The 27,357-nt window shown below is 44.6% G+C and overlaps 1 protein-coding gene across 1 annotated transcript; it reads left to right on the top strand.

The window, feature by feature from the left end:
- Window positions 1-7,019: 7,019 nt before the first annotated feature.
- Window positions 7,020-8,977, top strand: DDIT4 (DNA damage inducible transcript 4). Its single transcript, XM_044297907.1, has 3 exons — window positions 7,020-7,183; window positions 7,606-7,821; window positions 7,927-8,977. The coding sequence occupies exons 2-3, from the start codon at window positions 7,647-7,649 to the stop codon at window positions 8,409-8,411; spliced, it is 660 nt and encodes a 219-aa protein (XP_044153842.1). The 5' UTR covers window positions 7,020-7,183; window positions 7,606-7,646; the 3' UTR covers window positions 8,412-8,977.
- The last annotated feature ends 18,380 nt before the right edge of the window (window positions 8,978-27,357 follow it).

The raw sequence follows: 27,357 nt of genomic DNA, 5'->3' as shown, positions 1-27,357 counted from the left end.
CAGTTCTGGGTACTGTGCTCGAATTCCTCCAAGGACAAAATCTGCACTCTTCTCCTTGTTTTTGCAAGGGACCTATGTGAGTGATGACAACCTTTGTACATCGCTGTGGAATATGTTGGCACTGTTTAAATGAATGAGATAAATACTCAGATATTGGAATGACTTCAGAGAAGTAATTAGCCTCATTGTCGTACAGACATTGCCCCAAACTAATTTTTATAAAGTGTAATTAAAACATGTTTGCCACAAAACCTGTCGGCTCAGCGGCCTCTTCAAGTAAAGACTGGTATATCTGATAGCAATGGCGTCCAGGCCCAGAGCAATAGACGTCTCTCTGTGAAACCAGTAGACCAGCCCAGTAGACTGACAGATGGCACCACTTACATAATATTGTACTGTACGCTCACATAACCCAGTCTGCTTCCCAGAGGCTGAGCCAGGAGTGTTACATAATGGCATGAAAAATGTATTGTACCTCACCTCAAGCTCATGGGACTGGCTTTACTTACTGATCTTGGGGACCATGACTTTCGGGAGAAGGGGAATACGAGTCATGAGGTGTTTGCACAGGTCTCATCCATAAAGCTGGTCATGCCCGTTAAATAGCTGTCGGCATTGCTTTCTGCTCTTTTTGCGATTTTACGATTACATTGGAAGGGTATTAAGGCTGGCATAGGCATGGTGATGAGCATACGTTTATAGAGATCACTGTATGTATCAGGTCCACCTAGACTGTTATATGGCGCTGTATATAAGTAAGTACAACCCTCTACGTCATAGTCACAATGCCCACAGATTTGGGCCTGTTTCACACAAGGTACATTTGCGCACCCATGTTATGGCTGCAGGTCCACAGCTTTGATGACCTGAACTGACAGCATAATTTGTGACTTTTTAGTACGAGTGCCACCAAAAAAAAACATATAATATATGATGCTTATAATATACTGCAAATATGTACAGCTGTGGTCTGATTACACACTGGGTCTTACCACAAGAGAGTATACAAGTGTTTTCCCCATTGCTCTTAAAAAGCTCTCAGAGGCTACTTCTGGGTAGTGTACCAGTTGGTGAGAGGTCATTGACTGCTAGACATGCCTGTACAACACACTCAAAAACTTTTTGGGTAGCTACCACCCATAAAAGTCTACAATAGAGTTGTGCCTAGTTGTAGTACAACTGCATAAGGTAAGCCGCTATTTAGGGTTATTTTGACACCACTATTGTGCTGGACGTATACACCTTATGGTGCGCCTTCTATTCCTTTGTTTACAGTGAATCTGCCTATTATTTTTATTATATATACATACCTTTGGAATAATATGGATTTCTGCACAAGTCATAAAATGTGATCTGATCTTCAAAGTCACAACAGTAGACAATCACAGTCTGCTTAAACTAATAACACACAAAGAATTACATGTTACCATGTTTTTATTGAAGACACCATGTAAACATTCACAGTGCAGGTGGAAAAAGTATGTGAACCCCTAGACTAATGACATCTCCAAGAGCTAATTGGAGTGAGGTGTCAGCCAACTGGAGTCCAATCAATGAGATTGGAGGTGTTGGTTACAGCTGCCCTATGAAAACACACACACACCAGTTCTGGGTTTGCTTTTCACAAGAAGCATTGCCTGATGTGAATGATGCCTAGCACAAAAGAGCTCTCAGAAGACCTAAGATTAAGAATTGTTGACTTGCATAAAGTTGGAAAGGGTTATAAAAGTATCTCCAAAAGCCTTGCTGTTCATCAGTCCACGGTAAGACAAATTGTCTATAAATGGAGGACGTTCAGCACTGCTGCTACTCTCCCTAGGAGTGGCCGTCCTGTAAAGATGACTGCAAGAGCACAGCGCAGACTGCTCAATGAGTATCAGCTAAAGACTCAAGTCCTGGCATATGCCAACATCCCCGTTAGCGAATCTACGATACGTAAAACACTAAACAAGAATGGATTTCATGGGAGGATACCACAGAGGAAGCCACTGCTGTACAAATATAAAACATTGCTGCACGTTTACAGTTTGCACAAGAGCACCTGGATGTTCCACAGCAGTACTGGCAAAATATTCTGTGGACAGATGAAACCAAAGTTGAGTTGTTTGGAAGAAACACAAAACACTATGTGTGGAGAAAAAGAGGCACAGCACACCAACATCAAAACCTCATCCAAACTGTGAAGTATGGTGGTGGGGCATCATGGTTTGGGGCTGCTTTGCTGCGTCAGGGCCTGGACCGATTGCCATCATCGAAGGAAAATTGAATTCCCAAGTTTATCAAGACATTTTGCAGGAAAACTTAAGGCCATCTGTCCACCAGGTGAAGCTCAACAGAAGATGGGTGTTGCAACAGGACAACGACCCAAAGCATAGAAGTAAATCAACAACAGAATGGCTTAAACAGAAGAAAATACGCCTTCTGGAGTGGCCCCAGTCAGAGTCCTGACCTCAACCCGATTGAGATGCTGTGGCATGACCTCAAGAAAGCGATTCACACCAGACATCGCAAGAATATTGCTGAACTGAAACAGTTCTGTAAAGAGGAATGGGAATTACTCCTGACCGTTGTGCATGTCTGATCTGCAACTACAGGAAACGTTATTGCTGCCAAAGGAGGTTCAACCAGTTATTAAATCCAAGGGTTCACATACTTTTTCCACCTGCACTGTGAATGTTTACATGGTGTTTTCAATAAAAACATGGTAACATTTAATTCTTTGTGTTATTAGGTTAAGCAGACTGTGATTGTCTGTTGTTGTGACTTAGATGAAGATCAGATCACATTTTATGACCAATTTGTGCAGAAATCCATATCATTCCAAAGGGTTCACATACTTTTTCTTGCAACTGTATATATATACACACACACCAGCTAATTTACACAGTTTCCAACCTTCCTAAAAATAACAATGGAAAACATTTATTGCAGTGACCTATAACTATACCAAAATGTCATCTTTATTTTAACGTCTCCAAATCTGCAGTGAAAGCATGATATCAGCAAAATACTGTAAATTTTCTGCATTGCATCAGACTGACTGCTTTCAATATCTAGATGAACGGGGGACATATTTGAGGCACCTCTGCCTGATGTAATCCCTGCTGTTGATTTGCAGCAGACTGTGCTGGAATGTGAGATCATCCTGCAGCAGTCCTGATGCAATTGCACTTTGTTGTTTCACCAGGAGGATGCAGTTTTCAGTGTGGCCGCTAGGGGCAGCAGCGAACAGGGATGGTTCCCAGCTATTGAGATAGGTGCAGATCTGACAGTTGTCTGCATGCCTATGGGGCAGAGCTGTGGTCTGCAGACCCCTGGGACAGAGACCCTGTGTGCACAGCAGGTTATACAGTAGGTGAGGACTCATGGGCACCACTTGAACTGGTAGCAGCTGTGAGCACCAGTATGATCTGATCATCTGTGCATTCATATAGGTGTCCCATAGACTAAAAGAAATGCTTATAGATGCCGCACATCAGTATGGGAGCTGTGTGCTCTCAGATACCTGTCATGGGACGCATAGAAATATCTACACGTGGGATGGATGTGCAGAATTGCTGGACTAGGGCCACTTTCCCATGGTCAGTATTTTTCATCAGTATTCAGAAGCCAATACTAGGAATAAAACCTACCAAGTATAATGGAAATAGGCGCACCTCTTGTGTTTAGGACCGGCTCCTGGCTCTGGCTTACTAATACTGGTCCACAATTCCCACCATATTAAAGTGGCCAATGTTTGGACCAATATATTCCCTAGAACAGGGAATCGTCAACCTTCGGCACTCCAGCTGTTGTGAAACTACAATGCCCAGCATGCTCCATTCATTTCTGTGGGAGTTCTGAGAAGAGCAATCATGCATGCTGGGAGTTGTAGTTTCACAGTGTCGGAGATTGCCGACCCCTTGCCTAGAAGCACTGTATATAGTGGGACAGATTCACTAATCCTAAAGCTGGCTACACATGAGATTACGGTCTGATCCTCCCATACATATGTATGCTGGTCTCAGCCAAGTATTTATATGGAGACTTCTCTCCTCAGAAGGATTGGGGAGTTGAATTCAGCTTGCCGCATTTTTATCTCCCACAGCATCCGCCATCAGGAAGAGTCGGGAGTCCACCATAAGTGGAACCCACTGAAGTCATCTAATGTGTATGGCCGGCTTCATAGACGGTGTAAACTATAGTGTACCCACACACAATGGCTTCAGCTGATAGTCTAACGCAGGGGTCAGCAACCTCCGGCACTCCAGCCGCTGGGAAACTACAACTCACTTTTATGGCAAGAAAGTGTGCATGCTGGGAGTCGTAGTCGTTTCGCCACAGCTGGAGTGATGAACGTTACTGATCACTGGTCTAATGTTTATAGGGAGCTCTCAACTTTCCCCTAACAAAACTGAATATTTTTACCCAATCCAGGAGTTAAAGGGAACCTGTCACCGGGATTTTGGGTATAGAGCTGAGGACATGGGTTGCTAGATGGCCGCTAGCACACCCGCAATACCCAGTCCCCATAGCTCTGTGTGCTTTTATTGTGTAAAAAAAAAACGATTTTATAAATATGCAAATTAACCTGAGATGAGTCTTGTACGTGAGATGAGTCCTGTATGTGAGATGAGTCCTGTATGTGAGATGAGTCCTGTATGTGAGATGAGTCAGGGACAGGACTCATGTCAGGTTAATTTTCATATGTATCAAATCGGCCGAGCATGCGTATGTAATGAATGGGGAGAAAGCAGGGCTGTATTTCTTGCGACTGTTGGGTCAAGGTTCTGGCAACTTACAGGACCCAACCCAATTCACTTTCACTAGTTGCGATGCTGCACAGAGATCGTTGTCTGCCCGATGTGTATGGCAGCCAAACGTCGCCATGTTCCCGCCATGATGCCTCAGGGGGCCATCGCACGGCCATATCCGTTTTGCGGTTCTGCCCTTTGTTAAAAATGCCTATTCTTATCCACAAAACGGACAAGAATAGGACGTTATATATTTTTTTTTGCGGGGCCACGGAATGGACATACATTGAAATGAATGGGTCCGCATCCAATCTACGAAAAATGTAGCCCACAAATATGGTCGTGTGAATGCCCCCTTAGGGTATAATCACACAAGGAAGATTGTCTAGAGATTTCTAGACTGTCCCATTCATCTTTCAATGGGGTTTGGAGAAAACCATGTGCTTGCTTCAGAAACAACCCGATTGAGACGTACGGAACGGATTTTCAGTTGCGCACATTTCTGAAACAAATCTGAATAAACTGAATCTTCACAATGCTCCTTTTTTTTTTATGACCCTGTTTTTTGCTGAAAAAAGGGGAAAAAAAACACAACTCTGCCGTGTGTGAATAAGGACGTCTGCGTTTGTCTGTAGGTGCATTAGGAATATCGGTTTATAAGGGTTAACAATTTGGGGATGAAAAGGGAAATGAGTGGGACTCTTGAATGGGCGAGAAAATACAAGAATGGTATGTAAGACTTTACACCAGGGTATATGGCATCATATCCTTAGCCATGTGCTCAGACCCTCTCCAAGGACAGAGTGGGTGGGGGGTCATTTACTAACACCAGTTTGGGGTAAAATAAAATGGCGCAAGCTCTTTTGTGACTTGTTGCACACTGCATTTTTTTTACACCATCGTTGTCACTAAGGCCCGGCTACACGGCGACATTTTTTATGATAGTCAATGGCAGGCATGGCCAACCTGAGGCTCTCCAGCTGTTTTAAAACTACAACTCCCAGCATGCCCAGACTGCCTACAGCAAGCAGCCTACAGCAGGGCATGGTGGGAGTTGTAGTTTTACAACAGCTCGAGAGCCTCAGGTTGGCCATGCCTGGTCTATGGTGTTGCACTGCAACATGCGACAGTTGCAAAAAATTCATTCAAAATAGATTTTTTTCGCGACTGTCGTGTCGCAGCATGTCGCCGTGTAGACCGAGCCTAAAGAGAGGTTGGGGGCGTGGCCCCACCAAATACACGTTTTCAAATGCTGACAAAAATCGTCGTTTCCACGCCTAAGGATGCACCTAATTTATCATAAGGCAGCGGAGCGGTATGAAAGACCACCTGAAAAAGCCAGTCTTTGATAAATGACCCCCAGTGAGCGCAGGGATGTCCCCTCTGGCTATCAGAGCTGATCGGTTCGATACGTTGCTGTTGTACTGATACTATGCTGTGTACTACACTCTGCTTGTAGTGGCTTCCTAATTTCTATAGTCAATTAGCAATTCAGTTGGGATGAATTAAATAGAGAAACTCAGTGGCTATTGGGTACCTGGGGAACTACAAGTCCCAGCAAACCTTACCATTCATGCAGGCCTAAGAATCAGGGCACTGTTACCTCAAGGCGGTCTGATGTATGCTGTGATACCTGATATAAGCCATCCATCTGCAAGTAGTCAGAAACCACTGCCTTGGACAGAGCACAGACCATATCCCTTTAAGGGCAGTCATCCGGTGGCAGATCGCCCGATCAGCATGATATCGCTTGATGCAAACTCCACACCGATTACATCATGCACTGCCTGCACTTTACAGAAACTTGCATCATTCTCTGTAGTGACCCGTCCGTCAAACAAATCAATGAAAGCTTAATGCAACCGCAGCGGAGACGCATGAGATAAAAAAAAAACATGTTGATCGGATGAAACCAAGAGGGGGGAGGGGGGGGGTCTTAAAAGTAAGAAAAACAAGAGTACAAAGCAATGCAGCAGAGAACCGAGCACAGTGCAGAACTGATAGACGAGGTGCCTTTGTCTGAGAATCCCCCTCCTCCCTCCAGCTCCTCGATAAACACTCTCCCTCTAACGCAGACACCGACTCCAGTCCCAACTGGAAGGGGGCGGGGCCGTGGAGGCTGTAGCCGGGCAGGATAGAACATTGCGAACGTGCGCTGATTTCCCATTGAGCAGAGCAAGGGGTGGGCGTGGTAAGAAGGGACAGTGGAGTCGAGCCTCCGCTGAGTGGGCGGGGCTGGAGCCCAGCCTCTATATAAGCGGCCGTGCAGGTCAGGAAGATGCCAGTTCCAGTGATGGTAACTCGGACTAGTGCGCTCAGCTGGGGAACATTGCAGCTGCGAGCGCACGGTTTTAGCACTTAAGTCAATATTTCATTGGGAATTTATTTTTTATTTAATACCTTTTCTGCGGTTTATCAAGCGGTTTCCATCCAGCTTCATTCCGAGCACTGTAAGTATCGCATCCTATTGTGTTCTGTGTGCCTTGCGTTTGTTTTTGTTATGAATACGTTTTATTACTGGCTCTTGTCTGTGTGTTGGCAATACTTGGTGTAGATAAGGAGGGCACTGTGGATTTTTATAGATCCTCCTAACTGTTGGGTGATCCTTCAGATTCTGACAGTTTTAGAAATGTAAGCCTGTGCTGAATGAATGCCACCTACTTGTGTCCCTAAGATGACATGTAAATGAGGTGAATATATCATGACTAGGAGTTAACTGATAATCAGGCCATTATAAATGAATGCAAGGCAGTAAGCGATAATCCCTACTTGATGTTCTCCAGCTTGTCTTAGCAGTGATGGTTCTGGATAGTTATCAGATGCAATGATCTCATACTGCAGTAGTTGACTGACTTTGTCTTCTTCTTTGCAGTGGTTACTTGTTTTTTGCACAAGCTCTCCAAAGCATCAGTCATGCCTGCCAGGGGTGGTATCTTCTACACTCTTCCAATGTCTCTTCCACCACCAATCGTTGAAGAACCCAGGGACCTCTGGGATGGACAGTGTGTGGACTTGTCTCAAAGATGTTCCAGTGTTTCCAGTTCTGACTGTGAATCCCTTACAAGCAGCGACTCCTTCTCTGAACCCGGTATGTATTTTCTTATAATATAATTTTTCGGTTCTGTACAACTTGTTTTTTGTTTTTTTTTTGGGGCAGTGAAGACTTATATATACCCTTTTTCTTCCATCACAGACTTTGATGACTTTGAAAACATTTCCATACCAGACTCTGAGCTCCTCTGTGACCCTGAAGGAGAACAACTGTGTCCTAGTCTACTCAAGATGATAAAAAGAAGCCTGAACAAAGCCAACATTAACTCCTTGAGATGTTCCAAGCTCCTCCTCCCCGATGATCTTCTTTGCCATTTGGGCCAAGAACTGATGCATCTAGCATACAGCGAGCCTTGTGGACTCAGGGGTGCACTTATTGACCTTTGTGTGGAGGGCGGCAAGGACTGTCACACCGTGGCACAGCTGGCGGTTGATCCATCTGTAGTACCTACTTTCCAGATGACCATCTTGTTTAAATTGGACTCTAGGTTGTGGCCTAGAATTCAGGGACTCTTCAGCACCAAACCAGTCCCGGGGTCTGGGCAGTCCTTGAAACTCAGCCCTGGGTTCAAGGTTCTTAAGAGGAAACTGTACAGTTCTGAAGAGCTTATAATTGAAGAATGTTAAGATGTTTGATGTACTGACATTGTCTGTAACATGGGCTACTGCAATCACATGCAGGTTTAATGGGGTCTACAATTGCTGACTGTGGCACCTTTTTAAGGGTGATAAGTGTGTGTGTTTTGTTCTTTTCTTCTTACAGAAAGTATTTTAGATGGTTAACCCCTGTGTTGCCAAGTTCCTGGGGTTTTTTTTTTCTGTTTTTTTTTCTGTCTGGTGACATGGGGGTTTACCTTCCACTGCTAAGTTTAATGAGCAACCTTTGCTGTGCATGGATTTCTGCACTGATAATGACATGATCGTGTACATGGTGAAGCTTTGAGTTTAATATTTCGGGGGGGGGGGGGGGGGGGTGTTAGCTCACAATTGTGACTACATTTGCAGTGGGATGCACAAAAGTATTGAAGTTTAGTATTAAGTGCACTGGGCGTACTGCAATTATTTTTTCTTTGTATGCTTTGGCAGCTGGTCTGCACTAAAGGTGGTCCGGTTCTACCTCTTATAGAGGGTGAGTTGTTAACTGAAAACCCAAAGTACAATTTATTTTTGGGACCAATTTTTTTTTTTTTTTTTTCCTCCTCACTACTGATTCCTTGGCAGCTAGAAGAGGATCTATGAAGTAGCTCTACTGCAGTTAACAATATGTGGAAAACACTAGTATTCATTTCAGTTGTGTGTGTATTCTGACATATGCTGCTTTGATAAGGTTTACGAAAATGTATATGTACTTGATGTTCAAGTACAAATCCACACAATGTGCCTTTTTTTTTTTTTTTTACTTTTCTAATAAACCGTAAGAAAAATGTTACTGTGTTTTTGGTTTTTCTAGCTGATGAGATTCGATTGGGCCACAGTAAACATAGGATCTGTCATACACTCCCATTGTCCGTAAATTGCTTAACTGATGGCATGGTCACATGCTGATCTTGGGAGCGCTCTCTGCACGAGCGCTTGGGCAATCGCCTCTAATCTCCAACCAAGGTCTAAATGGCATACGGTGGTAGAATGAAACTCAAGTTGAGTGTTTATAATATCGGCCATGAATGGGTTCCACATGGTACAATATTCCCTCTGGCCGTAAACATAACTGACACTACTGACAAAGTGCCACAAAAGCTTCCTAAACTTTATAACCTGACTGATCAGCAACAGATAATGCTGACATCCTTGTATCTGGGATTTATAAAGTGGAAGACTTTCAAAATGGTCAGGACTTGGTATATAGGACATCTATATTAATTACATCAGTTGGGGGTCCAAGTCTCAATGTCACTGTCATTTTGGTCCCTTGCACATGACCGTGTCCATTTTGAAGTCCACAGAATAGGAATGCAATCTGTATTTCTCTCCCCCACGGTCCACATTTTGTAGACATAAATATGCATTCCACATATCTGATCTGCAAAAAGATAGAACATGTCCTTTAGTTGGCTGCAAAATGAGGGACCATGGACCTATTGGAGTCAATGGGTCTGCAAAAAAATGCAACTGCGACACGGTTGATGCCCATATTTTGTGGGCTGCAAATTACATATGGACACACAGGGCCTTAGTACTAATGCACAGAACTGTATCCCTTTTGCGGTCCACAAACCACGGATCCGCCAAATATAGATGGTTGTGTGAGTGCTGCATTTTTCTACTAGAACTGGCTATTCTCCAAATGGACAAGAATAGAACATGTCCTATAATTTGTGGAACGTCCACGTGGATGCAGATCCATAGGAACGTCTGTGTGTGAGCGCCAAAAAGTGTGGATCAGCCACAGACCAAAACTAAAGTCGTGTGCATGAGGCCCTTGGATGTTTGGGCTAGCGAGTAGGTTTGTTCTATTGCACACATAACACGGTTGGTAGTATTGGGGTGCAAACAAGCAAATTCATTCTAATGAATTGTTCAACATCAGCATTCTGGAGCACCGAGGGGCTGGTCCCTCTGCTCAAGACGGCCCACCTGGTCCTGTTATTCTCACACTGGTGCCGGTCCTTTAGAGCAGCGTAGAATAGATACTGACTGCACATGCATCTCCGATGTCTGAATACACCTGGAAGTGGAGGAGGCGGTGGCTCTGGACAGACTGGCTGTCCCAACTTCTAGGTGTACCCAGAAATTGGCATCACATGCGCAGTCAGTATTCCCCAATCAAGTGGGGGTGTCTCTTAAGCAGAGAGGCTGTTCCCACTGCTCCAGTAGGCCAATTTTGAATAAAAGGGGGTTTCCCATCTCAGACAATGGGGGCATATTGCTAGGATATGCCCCCATTGTCTGATAGGTGCGGGTCCATCTTGACTGAGAATGAAGGCCTGAAAGTTGTGGAGCACACACTCCGCATGCGCAGCTGAAAAAAAGCCGAGCCAACATGCCCTGTCCATCTGCAGTCAGTCCACTATTCTGATATCCAACAAAATCCAGATGAACCTACATTGGGCCTCCTATAACTAGTGCAGGCAAGAACCAAGGTTTTGCCCATAGCAACCAGTTTAATCATGATTTTTATTGGGCGCCATAGGATTACAACTACATGGCTGCTTTCTTCCGGAAACAGTGCTACACGTGCAAAGGGTCACCTGATCGTGAAGTGAAATTGGCTGCGCAACCCCTGATGAAGCTAGTCCTTCTGGTGAAACATGTCAGAGGTCATATAGCTGGTTTTTAGTTGTCTTTGTTCGGTCCTATGTAATCATTTATTTTAATTGTAACCAGTTTATGGTGTTACAAGCGCTCACAAATAGTGATGCAACCAGTTTATGGTGTTGCATTGTCGTCGGTGAGATACAAAAAGTCAGTGAATAGCTGAGTCAACACTGGTGTACTCGGGGCTAGCTTTGTTACTCGCAACAGTGTTCAGGTAGTTTGATAGGGGAAGTGCACGTCCCCCTAAGGCCTCTTTCACACGGGCGTCACGTTTTGGCTCAGGATGCGTCCCGGGTGCATTGCTGCAAACCTGTGCGAGTAGGTACGCAATTTCAGTCAGTTTTGACTGCGATTGCGTTCCGTTGTTCAGTTTTTATCGCGCGGGTGCAATGCGTTTTGCACGCGCGTGATAAAAAACTGAATGTGGTACCCAGACCCGAACGTCTTCACTGAAGTTCAGGTTTGGGTTCAAGGTTGTGTAGATGTAATTATTTTCCCTTATAACATGGTTATAAGGGAAAATAATAGCATTATTAATACAGAATGCTTAGTACAATAGGGCTGGAGGGGTTAATAAAAAATACTTCAACTCACCTCATCCACTTGTTCGTGCAGCCCGACTTCTCTTCTCTTCTTCAGGACCTGGGCAAAGGACCTTTGATGACATCACTGCGCTCATCACATGGTCCATCACCATGATGATGATGGATCATGTGGTGGACCATGTGATGAGCGCAGTGACGTCACCACAGGTCCTTTTCCTCATAGACGAAGAAAAAAGAGAAGCCGGGCTGTGTGAACAAGTGGATGAGGTGAGTTAATTAATATATATTTTTTTACCCCTCCAGCCCTATTGTACTATGCATTCTGTATTAAGAATGCTATTATTTTCCCTTATAACCATGTTATAAGGGAAAAATCATCTCCTAGCAACCATGCGTGAAAATCTCACCGCATCCGCACTTGCTTGCGGATGCTTGCGATTTTCACACAACGCACAAGTGATGCGTGAAAATCACCACTCGTGCACAGCCCCATAGAAATAAATGGGTCCGTATTCAGTGCGGGTGCAATGTGTTCACTTCATACATTGCACCCGCGTGGAAATCTAGCCCGTGTGAAAGAGGCCTAAAGCTACAAGTGTCACATCACAGCCCCATTCTATACATATGGACTGAACTATGCGGGTTTTAACCTCTTGTGGGTGCTCACGTAGCATTTTTTTTAGTGTGATTATTAAAAGTTCCGTTTTTTTTTTATAAGTACTTATATCTGGGTGAAGTTTGGGCATTCAGCCACATAGCTTTTTGTTGTTAATGGGTTATACTACCACACAACTTGTGGATAAGTGTGGTGATTTTGTTTGGAAGAAAGCAGTTTTTTTTTTTCTACTACTTAACCCCTTTAATTTCCAACTTAAAAAAAAAAAAAACTTGATTCTGAGTGGTTCCAGTTCTTTTCTGGACTAGTTTTCATACATTATAGAAGTCCTATTATGTAGCTGTAAATGACAGGTGACAAGCAGAGCACTTCCATCAAGGATTACAAGCTCTGTTTTACAATGCGCAGTATAAGTAGGTTACACCTGTTGTGAGTGTCCCTTTGCTAAAGATTTGGGAAGAGATCTGAAGGTGTGATACAGAAGGATTGTGTGATTTAGAGCAGTGTTTCCCAACCAGTGTGCCTCCAGCTGTTGCAAAACTACAACTCCCAGCATGCCTGCACAGCCAAAGGCTGTCCAGGCATGCTGGGAGTTGCAGTTTTGCAACAGCTGGAGGCACACTGGTTGGGAAACACTGATTTAGAGGACCTGTAGCCTCTCCTGACATAGTCTTTAAAGTGCAGAAACACACTTAAATATTGTTTGCCACGTCTGGTCGGAGCTTCACCCAACTCCATGTGACGACTGTTAATCCATAAAGGCAGCCAGACTGTTCATTTACAATTCTCTACAATGGGAATGAACACCTTCAAAACTTTATTTTCTTGTCATTTTCAGCATAATTATGAACCTCTCCAAAGATTTTAAGGGAATCCTATACTGATAACCTACCCATATCTGATCGGTGGGGGTCTGACATCCAGCCTTCCCCTCGCTGATGATTGCTGCAGCCTCCTCACGGCTTGCCAAGCCCAGTGCTGCACATTGTAGAGTACTACATTAGCGCTCTGGCCTATTCAGTTGAATGGGTCTGAGCCGCAACTAGGCCATGTGAGCCTCTACAAACAGCTGATTGGTGGTGATGTCAGGAGATAGACCGCCACCGATCAGATCTCGCTGAGGATAGGTCATCAATACTGGAATCCTGAAATCATGTATGTGGTGTGGACTGTGGCCGTGTGAAAGAATATGTGAAGAAGCAAAGTAGAAAATGAAAATCTTGAAAACAATGCTAATAAACATCTGCATAAATGCTCTTCTTCCTCTGAGAATGTAAAGACATCCCTACAAGTCCCGTATAATATACAATAACCGGCGCTCAAAATAAAATAGAGATAAAAAATAGTATCAAAGTCAATCATAGAATGACCAGTTGGATAAATTTCTTAGTGTAACGGTATCCCTACTGGGGCATGGATAGAATACCGTAATCATAGCATGCTCACTATTGCCATGTACACCAATACAATATACACAATAAGAGTAATAAAATAACATAGTATGGGATCATGAAACAATAGACCAGGAGGCCAGGCATACAGAACATTCTTTCCCAGGTACAATAGCTATCAGGCTCACTATATGACCACATTAGGACAGTATTTCACTGCATAACCGGTTTGTTCTCTTAATTAGTACTGAATGACATGTTTACTAGCAGTACGAAAGTAATTCCGAGAGCCTCACTAGCGGACAGTATAGCACCGCATTAGCGAACCGATCATTCTAAGACTATGCATCAACTACTCATTAAAATAGCTGACGTCTGTCATTAGAAAGTGTCACATTGCTTCACGGGATGTTCTTCAGGACAAGTTGTTTCTATGAAGGATCCATTACTTAATAATCTTGACATTTTGATTGGATATATCATAGCAGGGATTGTCAGGGCCTTTTAAACACATTAGTTGGGTCAGTGCCCCCACACAACAGTTAATCCCCCTTTGTGCCTTTTCAGGGCACGCTCACAGTAATTATGCCCTCTTACTGAGCCCACTCAGTTATGCCCCCTTAGTCCCTCTCACAGTAGTTATACCCTCTTACTGAGCCCACTCAGTAGTTATGCCCCCTTATTCCCCCTCACAGCAGTTATGTCCCCTTAATGCCCCCTTACAATACCAGTGCCTCCTCACCATAGTGCTGCCCCTGTTGTTTTAATATGATAAAACATTAAAGGGGTTGTGCCAAGATTTTACGTTATCCCCTACTATAATGCAATCAGTTCAGCTAAATACTGGGGGTCCAATCACTGGAAACCCCACCGATCACAAGAATGGGGGTCCCATTCCCCTGTTCTGATGGATCGGCAGGTCATGCACTGCCGCTCCATTCATTCTCTATGGGAGCACCGGAGATAGCCTAGTACAGCGCTTGCCTATCTCCGGCACCCCCATAGAGAATAAATGACCTAAATTAACTGCATCCTTGTAATTTATGATACAGTCCATTCCTATCTGATTGTGGGTCTACTGTACTGTACTCACATCATCAAGTACACATCAGATCTACAATTAGATAGAGTATCACAAATAACTATGATGCTTACTGCTATTAAATAACAGGCACTGCATGTATTCGTGAGTTTTTAAAGGTCTCATGCATGTGATTGTATCTGTTTTGTGGTCCATAAATCGCGGATCTGAAAATCACAGATCCTGGCTGTGAGCATGCCACCATTTTTCTACTCCTGTAGATGTGTCCTATGCTTGTCTGAAAAACAGACAAAAATAGGAGATGTTGTTTCTTTTTTTACCGCGTGCTGTCCGTAACTTTTTATCCTCATTGAAGGGAATGGGTCTGCATCCGTTCCGCAAAAAAATGGGTCCGCATCCGTTCCGCAAAAAATGTGGACAGAAAATACGGTCGTGTGCATGAGGCCTAAGCTGGATGAGGTTGTGTGGGTTTTTATCATTGTAAGGCCTCATGCACATGAACGTATTTTGTTTCCGGATAGGATGCAGACTCATTCATTTCAATAGGTCTGCAAAAAATGCTGTGTGCTGTCCGCATCCGTATGTCCGTTCCGTAGTCCCGCAAAAAAAATATAGCATGTCCTATTCTTGTCCGTTTTAGGCATTGTCACAATGGATCCGCAAAAAAAACTGATGACATACGGATTTCATCTGATTTTTTTTTGCGGATCCGCAATTTGCGGACCGCTAAACACATACGGGTACGGTCACGTGCATGTAGCCTAATGATCATCATTTCACATAAACTTTTTCTATTGTGGTACTATCAGTGACCTGGTCCAGGAACATATATTACTTATTGATAAATTTATGATTCATTATGGTTCTCGGTATATAGGGTCCAAATCCATAACAAAATCCGCAAGTAACATATGCAGATTTTGGTGCACCAAACTTCGCTTGAAAATTCGCCTAATCATGTATTGCCAGACATCCTGGTGCTGTGCCCCATAGCAACTACATACCTGCTAGTAACACTGCGCTGGTAAATGGGCCTGCCTAAGTATAGAATTCCCCTTACAACAGCTGATGTTTTTCCTTTTGGCATTCCTCGTGAGCATTGAGCCTGTTGGATCTTTTCCATTCTCCAAGCAAAGACGTGACCCAAGCCGCTCCGTCCACAACATTTGGAACAACATTGCTGAGAGAGCCTGGACCTAAGCACTGACAGATGACAGCAGATGGTCAAGTTTATGGTAAGATCATATAGCAGACTCGAGCAACATCACATGCTTCACATGCAAAAGTACATAGCATTTTTTGGGGTATCACAAGTGCAATATTATGATGCAAGAGTGAGTAGGTACACACCACAATGAAAGGCCACTTACACCACTAGATCCCTTTCACAGTGTCCATTGATTCCAGGAAGCCAAAAATGGAAATCTGGATGTTGCAATAACCTGCCTGTGAATCACTGCTCTTATAACACCACGCATTCAAAAAAACTTTTCGTCTGGTACTGGGCAAAAAACATTTGTCCTATACTAAATCGAGTGTGCGGATTACAAATCCAAAGTCAGAATTGTTGTAACACGTCACGTAATTTTGCTATGCATAAGTAGGCCTAAATGAATGAAGCATTTAATAATTGTTTTACTCCAACAATTCCCAGATCTACATCAAAGTTTGCGTAGTAAACAGTGTATGAAAATGCAATGGAATAACCAATTTCAAAAAGTCTTGTTTTTCAGTTTAAAAGTCTTGAGCAAGGCCCAGTAGTGTTAAAAGTGCTTCAGGTATCTGCTTTTGCGCCATTGGGCAGACTAGATGGGCCAAATGGTACTTATCTGCCGACACATTCTATGTTTCTATGTTGAACGATCATTTTCCCGTTGCAAAAACCAGCAGTAGTCCCCCATCATGTTGGGATTCCAACAGCCTTAATACCTGTTCTCCATTGTAGAAATATCTTTATGGAACCGCTCTTCATGTTCGTCACTTACGTGTCCCAAATTGGGTGGGAAAAGTCAAGATGGGAATGTACGAAATGCACTTTCAATGACATTCGGCAGCCAAGTTGTTCATATGCTGTAAGCAGGTTGTCTACTTATTCAGCATAGTTTGCAGCTCGTCTGTTCCCAAGGAAGTTCTGCACTACTAGCACAAATGCATCCCGAGCTGCAGACGCACTCGCTTTGTCAATTCTTGTGCTGATCATAAGTAGTGTATTTGCCACATATGTAGCAGAAATTGTCTGGATCGTTAACACATTTGCGTTTATGCATCTTAAGTTTCACAACTGATAGCACTATAACAGATCACTTTATCCAAATCTGTCCAGCTTGCCTTATATACCTACTGCTGACATCAGCCTGAGTGCGTCCGCACAGGTCTGGACATGTCCATTGGAATATCTCCAATATAATGCATAAATATTATAACTGAATAGGCTTTGCATGTATAACTTAACCCTTTAAGGACCTAAAACATCGCGCCCGCTTGCACGTTTAGCGGGCGCCATAGCCGCCGGGTTTCTGCTATTTTAAATAGCAGATACCCGCTGCACATGTATGCGATCAGCCATAAGGCTGATCGCATGCATTTTCCCTTTAAGATGCCATGGTCAAATGTGACTGAGATCGGGGAACCTGTTACATTGATCTAATAGGTTGAAGCCTCAAGCAGGCTTCAGTGCCTATTAGATGACTATACCGATACAGGCCACTAGGTTGCAGGATTGCATTGGTATAGTGCAAATGAAGTGTTCAAGGGTGTCTATATAGACATCAACGAACACAATAGAGCAATCTAATGATTGCCAGTTATTGTCACCCAAGGTAATTAAAAAAAGTAAAAAAAAAAAAAGTTCAAATCACCCCCCTTTCCTTAAATAAAAATACTTAAACAATAAAAAAATAAACATCATGGGCATCGCCACATGCGAAAATGCCTATACTATTAAAATATAACAATATTAATGGCATACGGCAAATGGCGTAACCGAAAAAAAACGAAAAACTGGCAATTTGCCATTTTTTGTCACTTCAACTACCCAATAATTATTTTATATTCAAAAACCCACACACACTTCAAATTGATATCACTGAAAAGAACAGATCGCCCCGCAAAAAATTAGCCCTCACACAGCCCCGTACACTTAACTTCAAAAAAGTTATAGGGGTCAGAATATCGTTATAAAATGTTTATTTTTTTCCTCAAAGATTTTTTTAAAAAAATTAGTATTAAAACACAAGAAAAATTATCCAAGTGTGGTATCATTGTAACCGTACTGACCTGGAGAATGAAGATAACAGGTCAATTTTATAGTGTACAGTGTTAAAATAATAAAAATAAAACCCTTTATCAGATTTGCGTTTTTTCCCAATTCTACCCATTTGGAATTTTTCCCCCGCTTCCTACTACATGGTATGCAACCATAAATGGTGCCATTAGAAAGTACAACTTGTCCCGCAAAAAATAAGCCCTCATGTGAATGGAAAAATAAAGAAAGTTAGGACCATGGGAAGGTGGGGAGTAAAAAACGACAACGCAAAAATGGAAAATCCCAGGGTCCTTAAGGGGTTAAAATCTAGACGTGTCAGCCAAATTCCGAGTCCATATTTGGAATCAGCGCGCTCATTTTAGTATAAATCACATGTTGTTGCGCGGTGTAATCTCATCTAGGTTGTTTGTGTTATGTTGCATTTCTCTAATTATTGACCCTGGAAGTTGAACCTCACACGGTCTATGTTTTAGACTTAAAGGGATTCTGTCACCTCGCTTTAGGTTATAGAGATGCGGACATGCACCGGCTCCTTGGGCTCCTTACCAAGGTCATTTACATATCTCTAAAATCATTTTTTAAACACAATAAAAGGACACAGCCCTATAGGACAGGTATATTGCGGACATGCTAGCGGCGATCTAGCCGCGCATGTCCGCATCTCTATAACCTAAAACGAGGTGACAGAATCCCTTTAAAACAAAAATGTCACTAGTTCTTCAACATGAGCAGATTGTACAGAAAGACCGAGGCTGGTTTTCGGGGGAGACAAGCTCGACAAATGCAGAGGGCCCCCAAAGCTGCAACTGCCAGGAGCAACATGGGAGTGGAGTGTTAAATCATAGCCACACAGACCTCCCCATCTCCTGTGCTGCACTGATCTATATGGCAATATCATGTGGATACTGTATAGGAGTATTATTTAGGCATTATTTGGACACTGAACAGTAGTTTTATTTGTGCATGGATTGTCAGCTTTCTGTAAGCAATATAATTTGGAGACTGTATGGAGATATTATTAAGGCATTGTATGGCGGTATTATTTATATATGCAGATCTTGTAAATAAAAAAACCTGCCTAAAAATGGCAAGTGGGGAGGAGGAGTTCCTTTGCTTGTAGCTCTGGTCCCCATTTTCTATAAAACTGGGTTGGAGAAATAGGTTTTGACAATATTCCATAAATACAGTACTTTCCTACTGAATGCACCTAAAGGGTCACTGAGTGCTTCCCTCGCTCCTGGTTCTAGCGATTGGTGGGGGTCTCAGCACAGATATGTCTCTGTGACCCTTTAATGTATTATACCACATGCAATATATATGTTTTTTCATAATGTTTTTTCATTCTAAGCTTACAAAATGAAAATAACTTGACTGTACCTGGTGCTATAATAATACGGAATATGAAGGTTATTTGGATTCTGTGGAATAAAGTGTGTAAAGCATTAAGGTTTAAGAAGCTTGTCTCACTTCAGCAAATAGCATTTATCATATAGACAAAGCTAATACAAGGCAGGTACTAATGTATTGTGATTGTCCATATTGCCTCTTTTGCTGGCTTGATTTATTTTTTCAAGGCATTATACACTGCTCGTTTCCAGGGGTTAGCCACCACGGCACCAGAAAGGCTGGCACTTTTCCCTATACTTTGCAAGCACGACCACCTCTACTGGATTGCAGGGTGGTCATAACCCCTGGAAACGAGCAGTGTATAATGTGATGGAGAAATATGGTAAATCAAGACAGCAAAGAAGGCAATATGGACAATCACAATACATTAGTAAATGGCTTGTATTAACATTCTGTACATGATAAATGTAACTTGCTGAAGTGAGACAACCCTTTTAATTTATGATCCTAATTTGACTCCTTATATTGGTAGACAAGCCCTTTCCTTTCCAGCCATTACTGTGTATAAAAATATATATATACCACCCAAGGATGTAGAATTTCCTCTGGATGTCATAGCAAAAGGAATAGACAAGGCAAGCCAACAAAAGTTCCCGAGCACGAACAAATCATTTCCGTTTCTATAGTGTGCCTTCCTGACCATAGTCACTAGACTAGGTTGCCTTGTAAGCAAATCACACTGACATTTTATTACAGTTCTTTTATTATGTTTGTATTCATATGGTGCCAACATATTCTGCTGAACTGTGAAACCAGAGATCTTTATTCAGACACATCAGTTCATGCATACAAACAGCAGGTCACACTGTCCGGAGAACAACCAGTGCTGGAAAAAAAAAGAAAATTTATGGTTAAAATTTGTACAAAGGCAGACCTGAGCGAACGGATATAATGAACTGAAGAAATGAGCACAGAGGAAATGTTTTATCCAATAACTGTGCCTTCAAGGGGTTATCAAAGCGAATTAAAAATCTCGCCTGATTCTCCAGCGCCGTTCTCTGCAGTGCTAGTCCGCTACTCCCACCTTTGTTTGTTATAAGAATAAGAATAATCTTTATTTATATGGCGCCAACATATTCTGTAGCGCTTTACAATCAGGGGTTCATGTACAAACCATCCTAAATAACATATCAACAGACAAGTCAATTACAACAAGAGGAATGGGGTCCCTGCTCGCAAGAGCTTACAATAGATGGAGATAGGGGTGACACAAAAGGTAAAAGTGCTTGTTTTGTACAATGATCCAGCCATCTTGGGAAGATAGGGGAGTAGCTATAAAGCTACATGAGCTGGTCAGCAGCCCATATCTGTAGTGCTTCTGGGTGCATGGGTGCGGTGGAGAGTTTGGTGGAGGATCAGGTTCAAGAAATAATAAATGGGCTATATATGGGGAGGAGTTAGATCAGGGGATGTGATAGGCCAACCTGAAAAGATGTTGTGACGAGACCAATCTTGCCACATTGCATTGGAGAAGCCTGGTTGCCCGCCTGCTTCCTTTAGACTATGGCCCCATGTTGAAACGCTTGATTTTCCCCTGCAAAGACATGAAAGCCGGGTCATTTGGTACTTGCCCTATTTGCACAGTGATCACAGGCAGAGGGGAGGATTTTGTGTGGGAGTGTCTGAGTGTATTGTACGGGGTTAATGGTTGTTTTACAAAACCGTGTGGGTGGTACTAATGTGTAAGAATGTGTATATAAGAACAATAAACACACAGAGTCCACTGCATTACTCTCAACACAGAGCTTGGTCTCGTTCTTGGGGGAATTGTAAGCTGTTCCAGTCCGACTGCTAGGAGTGTAAACCTTTCATATGGTTTTCCTATTCGGCTGTATGCAGCATTCATATGGTTTCCAGTTCGGGAGATTGGTGTCTTTAGTAGCTGCCTGTGTATCTGGAAAGGGAGTATCGCATAAATGGCGTTTACCCCCTTTTATGCCCGGGGTGCCATTACAGATGTGTTATTAGAGAGCGTCTAAAACTAATTTCTAGGGGTAGGGCATTCTAGAGAACTGGTGCAACTGGGAAGAAGTCTTGGAGCTGAGAGTGAGAGATTCGGATTATGGTGGAAGTCAGACGTAAGTCGTTTGTAGAGTGTAGAGCACGGGTAGGGTCGTAGACAGAGATGTAGGGGGGTGTAGCACCGTGGGTGAGGAGAAGCAGTTTAAATTGGATTCTATACTGTCTGGGCAACCAGTGGAATGACTGGCACAGAGAAGAGGCATCAGAGTAGCGGTTGGCCAGATATGTATCCCTGGCTGCTACATTAAGGAAAGATTGGAGAGGGAAAAGTCTGGTGAGGGAGAGGCCAATTAACAGTGAGTTATAGTAATCAAGGTGGGAATGGAGCAGGGCAAAAATTAGAGTTTTTGTTGTTTCCATAGTGAGAAAGGGGTGGATTCAAGCGATGTTTTTGAGGTGCAGGCGGCATGAGCGAGAAAGAGATTGAATATAGGGGGTAAAAGAAAGATCAGTGTCAAACATAACACCAAAACCACGGGCGTCCTGCCTAGGCGTGATAATGGTGCCACACACTGAGATGGAAATATCAGGTTTAGGTAGGTTAGTAGATTGAGAAAACACAAATTTTTTAAAGATTCCGTTTCAGATAGAGAGCGGACATGGTGTTAGAGACAGACAGTCACTGGTGTTCTGTAATACAGCAGTGGTGATGTCACGGGAAGTAATATATAGTTGTGTGTCATCAGTGTAGAGATAGTACTGGAAACCAAATCTGCTGATGGTCTGTTCAATTGAGGAGAGGGCCTAGGACTGAACCCCAACATCAAACATCAGGTGACTACTGCAGCCAATCACTGTCCTCAGCAGTCTACAGCTGAAGACAGTGATTGGCTGCTGCGGTGAGGTGTCAAATCCAGGCGTGTCACTGTACATGTCACTGAATATTGTAATGTCCCCAGTGAAGTGCCTGGATTCGATAATTAAAAATCCCAGACAACCCCTGTAAGGTGGCTATACTCATTAGAACAAAATCATAATAATTATGGTGGGATCGTCTGACTATTTAATTTGTATCAGCTCGTCCCCACTCCCCTGATAGTAGATGTCATAGAGAAGAAGGATCGAGATTTCAACATGCCTCACCCTTTATTCTCACAGGAGATATCCCCACTCTCATTGAAAATAAATAATAATATAGTTATATGGGGGGCCGCACTGAGAATGGAGTTCATTGTAATAGTGGTGACACTGTGCTCCTCTGACCTTGCAGAAGGTATCCTCTGCTTTTATATATGTAACACTGATAGTCTATGCTTAGTATATGCTATTCATCTGCTCCATCCTGCAGGATCAACCCTAGCCTGTGCTTTTCTTTTAGCGACATAGTGAGACGACACATACAGGTGAAACTCGAAAAATTAGAATATGGTGCAAAGTTCATTTATTTCAGTAATGCAACTTAAAAGGTGAAACTAACATAAGAGACTCATTACATGGAAAGCGAGATATTTCAAGCCTTTATTTGTTATAATTGGATGATTATGGCTTATAGCTTATGAAACCCCAAAGTCACAATCTCAGGTCCCCTTTGCTCAGGGGGTATGGATTATTAGCTGACTAGAGTGTGACACTTTGAGCCTAGAATATTGAACCTTTTCACAATATTCTAATTTTAAATTACATTAAGGCAACTACTTTTAAGTTGCATTACTGAAATAAATGAACTTTTGCACGATATAAAAAAATTTCAAGTTTCATCTGTATATAAAAATTGTGCAATTTCTTTTTCTTTTTAATTCTCTTTTTATTGAATTTTCAAGGGGTTAACAGTTGTAAACGTGGTACAGTGTAGACACAGAGTACAAAGAACAAATAAAACATACAGTGGCTTAATTCAGTGGTTTGGAGAGGGGGAGGGAGGGGTGGGGATGGGGTTGTGAGGATTCTAGAGTGGGTGTACGTTGGTTTTGAAGACAAGTGGAAGGCTGAAAAGTCAGCCTGAATTTGTGGGAGGGGCATATTACCTTCTTAAGCGCCAGCCCCCCAGCTCCTCAGGGCGCTTCTGTTTATACGCTGGATAAGGAGTCGTCTTGCTCTGATACTGCACCCTTGCACATCGTGAGCTGCTTCATCCGCTTTGTTTTCCATACACCGCCGTTCACGTCTTCAGGATAGGTAAATAATGTACGATGATGCTCCCAATGGCTCCTCCAGCGGCGGTCACATACTTCCGGCTCGCTGGGTCGGCATGCGTTCCAGCGTGGAAAGCACGCCGATATCCACTCCTGATCCAAGCATTTTTTCACCTTCCTCATGAGGCGGCAGGAGGGGTAGGGTCCGGCCTGCGGGTTAACCCCCTCCACAGGGCCTTCCCCGTCCCGTCATCTGGCTTGGACGCTGTTGCAGGCCGGCGTGCGTTCCAGCGTGGAGCGTACGCCGGAATCCTCCACCATGCCTGGGCTTATGGTCACGTGTTCGGCGTGCGTTCCAGCGTGGAGCGTACGCCGCAATCCTCGGCCAGGCCTAGGCTTCTGGTCACGTGTTCGGCATGCGTTCCAGTGTGGAGCGCACGCCGGAATCTTCACTCAGGCCCGGCAGATCTAATCGGCCAGGTGGCTCCAGTGCGGCGGCTCCAGGGCAGGTAAGCTCTGTCCTCACTGGGTCCCCCCCTTACAGAAGCCTCCGGCCCGGGCCCCATGTTCCGAACTTCTGGTGTCCGGATCAGCGGGCGTTCCAGCGTGGAACACACGCCTATTCCTGCTCTCACATCCGGGTCTCCCGCCCCACTTACTACTCGGCCCCGTCCCCCAGTCTACCCGTCCACATGGTCACCCCCCACCAGGAATTTTTCCCCCTTGTCTCCCTGCTTCCGGGGGGGAATGGCGGTGCGTTCCACGGTGGAACGCACGTCTAGACAAGCCCATATACGAACTAAGCAGGGGTGTCTAGCGCCTGACCAACAACGGTCCACGTCTATAAACGGCCATATAAAAAAATAAGAAAAAACACTCAGCAGGGTAACCCAACAACCAAGCCATCTCAAACGCACACCCGCCGTGCCACGCAGCGCCAGGTGGGATGAAGACAAAGTCATCCTCGGTCCCCTCTCATAGGGGGAGGGCTCCTGGGTCCCCGTTCAGCTGGAAGGGCGCTAGTTTCAGTTCGGTGGTCAAAGAGAGCCGGGGGTCTCACCAGGTGTAGGCTAGATCGTTATCGCACTCCATACGCGACCAGCTTTTACTAAACGCTCATTGCAGTTATCTGTTCTGATCTATGGTGGCAGCAGGGCCACGTGATATATGTATGTGCTTCACGTTATATGGTGTTGTCTTCCTGCTTTCCTGGATCGCCCAGGCTCACACCTATCTCTGTCTCCTGGATCGCCCAGGCTCACACCTGTCTCTGTCTCCTGGATCGCCCAGGCTCACACCTGTCTCTGTCTCCTGGATCGCCCAGGCTCACACCTGTCTCCTGGATCGCCCAGGCTCACACCTGTCTCCTGGTTTGCCCAGGCTCACACCTGTCTCCTGGATCGCCCAGGCTCACACCTGTCTCCTGGATCGCCCAGGCTCACACCTGTCTCCTGAATCGCCCAGGCTCACACCTGTCTCCTGTATCGCCCAGGCTCACACCTGTCTCCTGGATCGCCCAGGCTCACTCCTATCTCTGTCTCCTGGATCGCCCAGGCTCACACCTATCTCTGTCTCCTGGATCGCCCAGGCTCACACTTATCTATGTCTCCTGGATCGCCCAGGCTCACACCTATCTCTGTCTCTTGGATCGCCCAGGCTCATACGTACCTCTGCCTCCTGGTTCGCCCAGGCTGTCACCCTCCCCAGCTATTCTCCCTTCCAACTCTTGTGGATTTGTTCTCCCAGGAACGTATTCTTACCGTTTTTCATTTACACAATATTTTGACCAAGGTCAGGTGACCCAAGACATCAGCACAGGTATTAGCCTCTAATCTCAGGTTAAGCATGTCACATGCTTCAGATGTGGAGGACACCTTGTCACTCCCTGGAACGTCTGTCTCAGGCCAGGCTGGCACCATGTCCCTGAGGTGCTGGACGATCCCCAGGCTCATCGCCGAACTCAATAAGAGAAGCATCACTCACCCGGCCTCGGCCCGCAAAGCAGAGCTACACAAACTGTTGATTACCTCCCCGGGTCCGTCAGGCGTCCAGCCAGGGACCACGGACATTCAACAGTCACTGAGGCATCTGCAAGCCACCATTGACTCTCTGGTCGGCATGGTGGCTGACGCTCAGTCCAGGGTGTCGGTACTGGAGTCACGGCCCCCCCCCCCCCCCAGGCGTCCCACCCTCCGGCTCAGTCCGTCGTTCCTCAGACGGCCGCAATAGGTACTTCTATTTTCACTCCCCAGGTGGCCCCGGACCATTTCATCCCGGACAGTATTAAAAAGGATATCCTGGTTCAACATTCCCTCTCCTCCAATACCATCAGGAACTACCAAGCCGGCTCAAGGCTTATGAAGTGTTTTCCAGGTCCCACCTGCAAGGTGGCTTGGACGACGTCTCCTACATCCTGGCATTCATAGCCCACTGTCACCGCAATCTCAGGCATACAACACGGTCAAGCTGTACCTAGCCAGGATACAGCACGGCGCCATGCTTCATAATCCAAATGGAGGTTCCATTTTTCCAGTGCAGGCAGTCAAGGCGGCCCTTAGGGGAGTTCAGAGGTGCGGGGATGCCCCTCCCGCCCGTAGACAGCCTGTCTCCGGCGAGATGTTTAGGAGATCGTCGTCCGCGCTGGATGGACATCCTTTTGGGCACTCTCCTAGTTTGGTTATTAAGGCAGCCATGTACCTCAGGTTTTATGGGTTCCTTAGGCCAGGTGAGTTCACCAGCACCTCTCCTAAACGTCAGGGATTGCAGGTGCGGCAATTGTCCTGGGTCCATGACCATTTTGTCCTCTGGCTCCCATCCACAAAATCCAATCAGCATGGGCCTCCCTTGGAGGTCAGGTTCTGCAAAACTGCTAACGATTGTTGCCCGGTCATGGTCCTCCGTCAATCGGTAGCTCTGCTACAAGATACCCCCCTAGATGGCCCGCTGCTACCTTGGCACGGGAAGTTCCTGTCTTCAATCCAGTTCGTGTCCCACATCAGAACGCTGGCTACAGGTCTCGATTACAACCCGTCGGCCATCACTGGGCACTCGCTCCAAACCGGGGCTGCGTCCTCAGCATCAAAAAATGGGGTCCCGGCGCATGTGATCAAAGGCATGGGTCGCTGGCATTCTTCTTGCTTCACGAGGTACATCCCGAACCCGTACGTAGAGATTTCCCTGGCTTCTGTAAACTCGTTCTCTGAGAGGAATTAAACGTTTTCGGACACTACTCTGCTCTCCTCGTTTATTTTTGCCCACTACTAGGCTTACCCTCACTCCTGGCTCCCGGCACAACACAGCCAGCTTAGGTCAGGGGTAAGCGCTTCCCCTCATCCGTAGCCCTAATCCTCTCCCATAAATGAGACAAGTAGGAATCCATTGCGAACTCAGATTGTCTCTGCTGGTTCATTGAGGACAGGTGTAGTTGAGCGAAAGGCTGGCCAGTCCTTCCATGTCTTTTGGAAATTTGTCTGTGTTCTAGACTCCCAAGCGGCGAGTTCCTCCATATGATAAATGTACTTTGTGTAACCACTGAAGAATAGTAGGTGAGGTCTGTTGATTCCAGTATTGGGGTATCAGTAACTTCGCTGCTGCCATCAGAAAGCGGAAGAGTCTTTGCTTAGTGTGAGGAATGTCGTCCAATCTAATGTTAAGTAGAACAGATATTGGTGATGGGGTTATGTCTAATGCGCATATACGTTATGTCATTTCTAGTATCTCGGACCAAAAAGGCTGGATGACCGGGCAGTTCCACCACATATGTAGGTATATGCCCCTTGAGTGGAGGCATCTCCAACAGTTGTCGGAGCTAAGGCAGTTCATCTGTTTGAGGTGAGTTGGAGTGAGATACCATCTGGTAACCAGCTTGAATGAATTGAGTGACGGTATAATTGAGTGTGAGTGATGGTATAATTGTTTTATTTTGTGTTTTGTCCATGTGGTATCAAAGTCTCTACCC

The sequence above is a fragment of the Bufo gargarizans genome, chromosome 6, assembly GCF_014858855.1.
Source record: "Bufo gargarizans isolate SCDJY-AF-19 chromosome 6, ASM1485885v1, whole genome shotgun sequence".
Taxonomy (NCBI): domain Eukaryota; kingdom Metazoa; phylum Chordata; class Amphibia; order Anura; family Bufonidae; genus Bufo; species Bufo gargarizans.
This window is presented reverse-complemented; position numbering and strand designations above follow the sequence as displayed.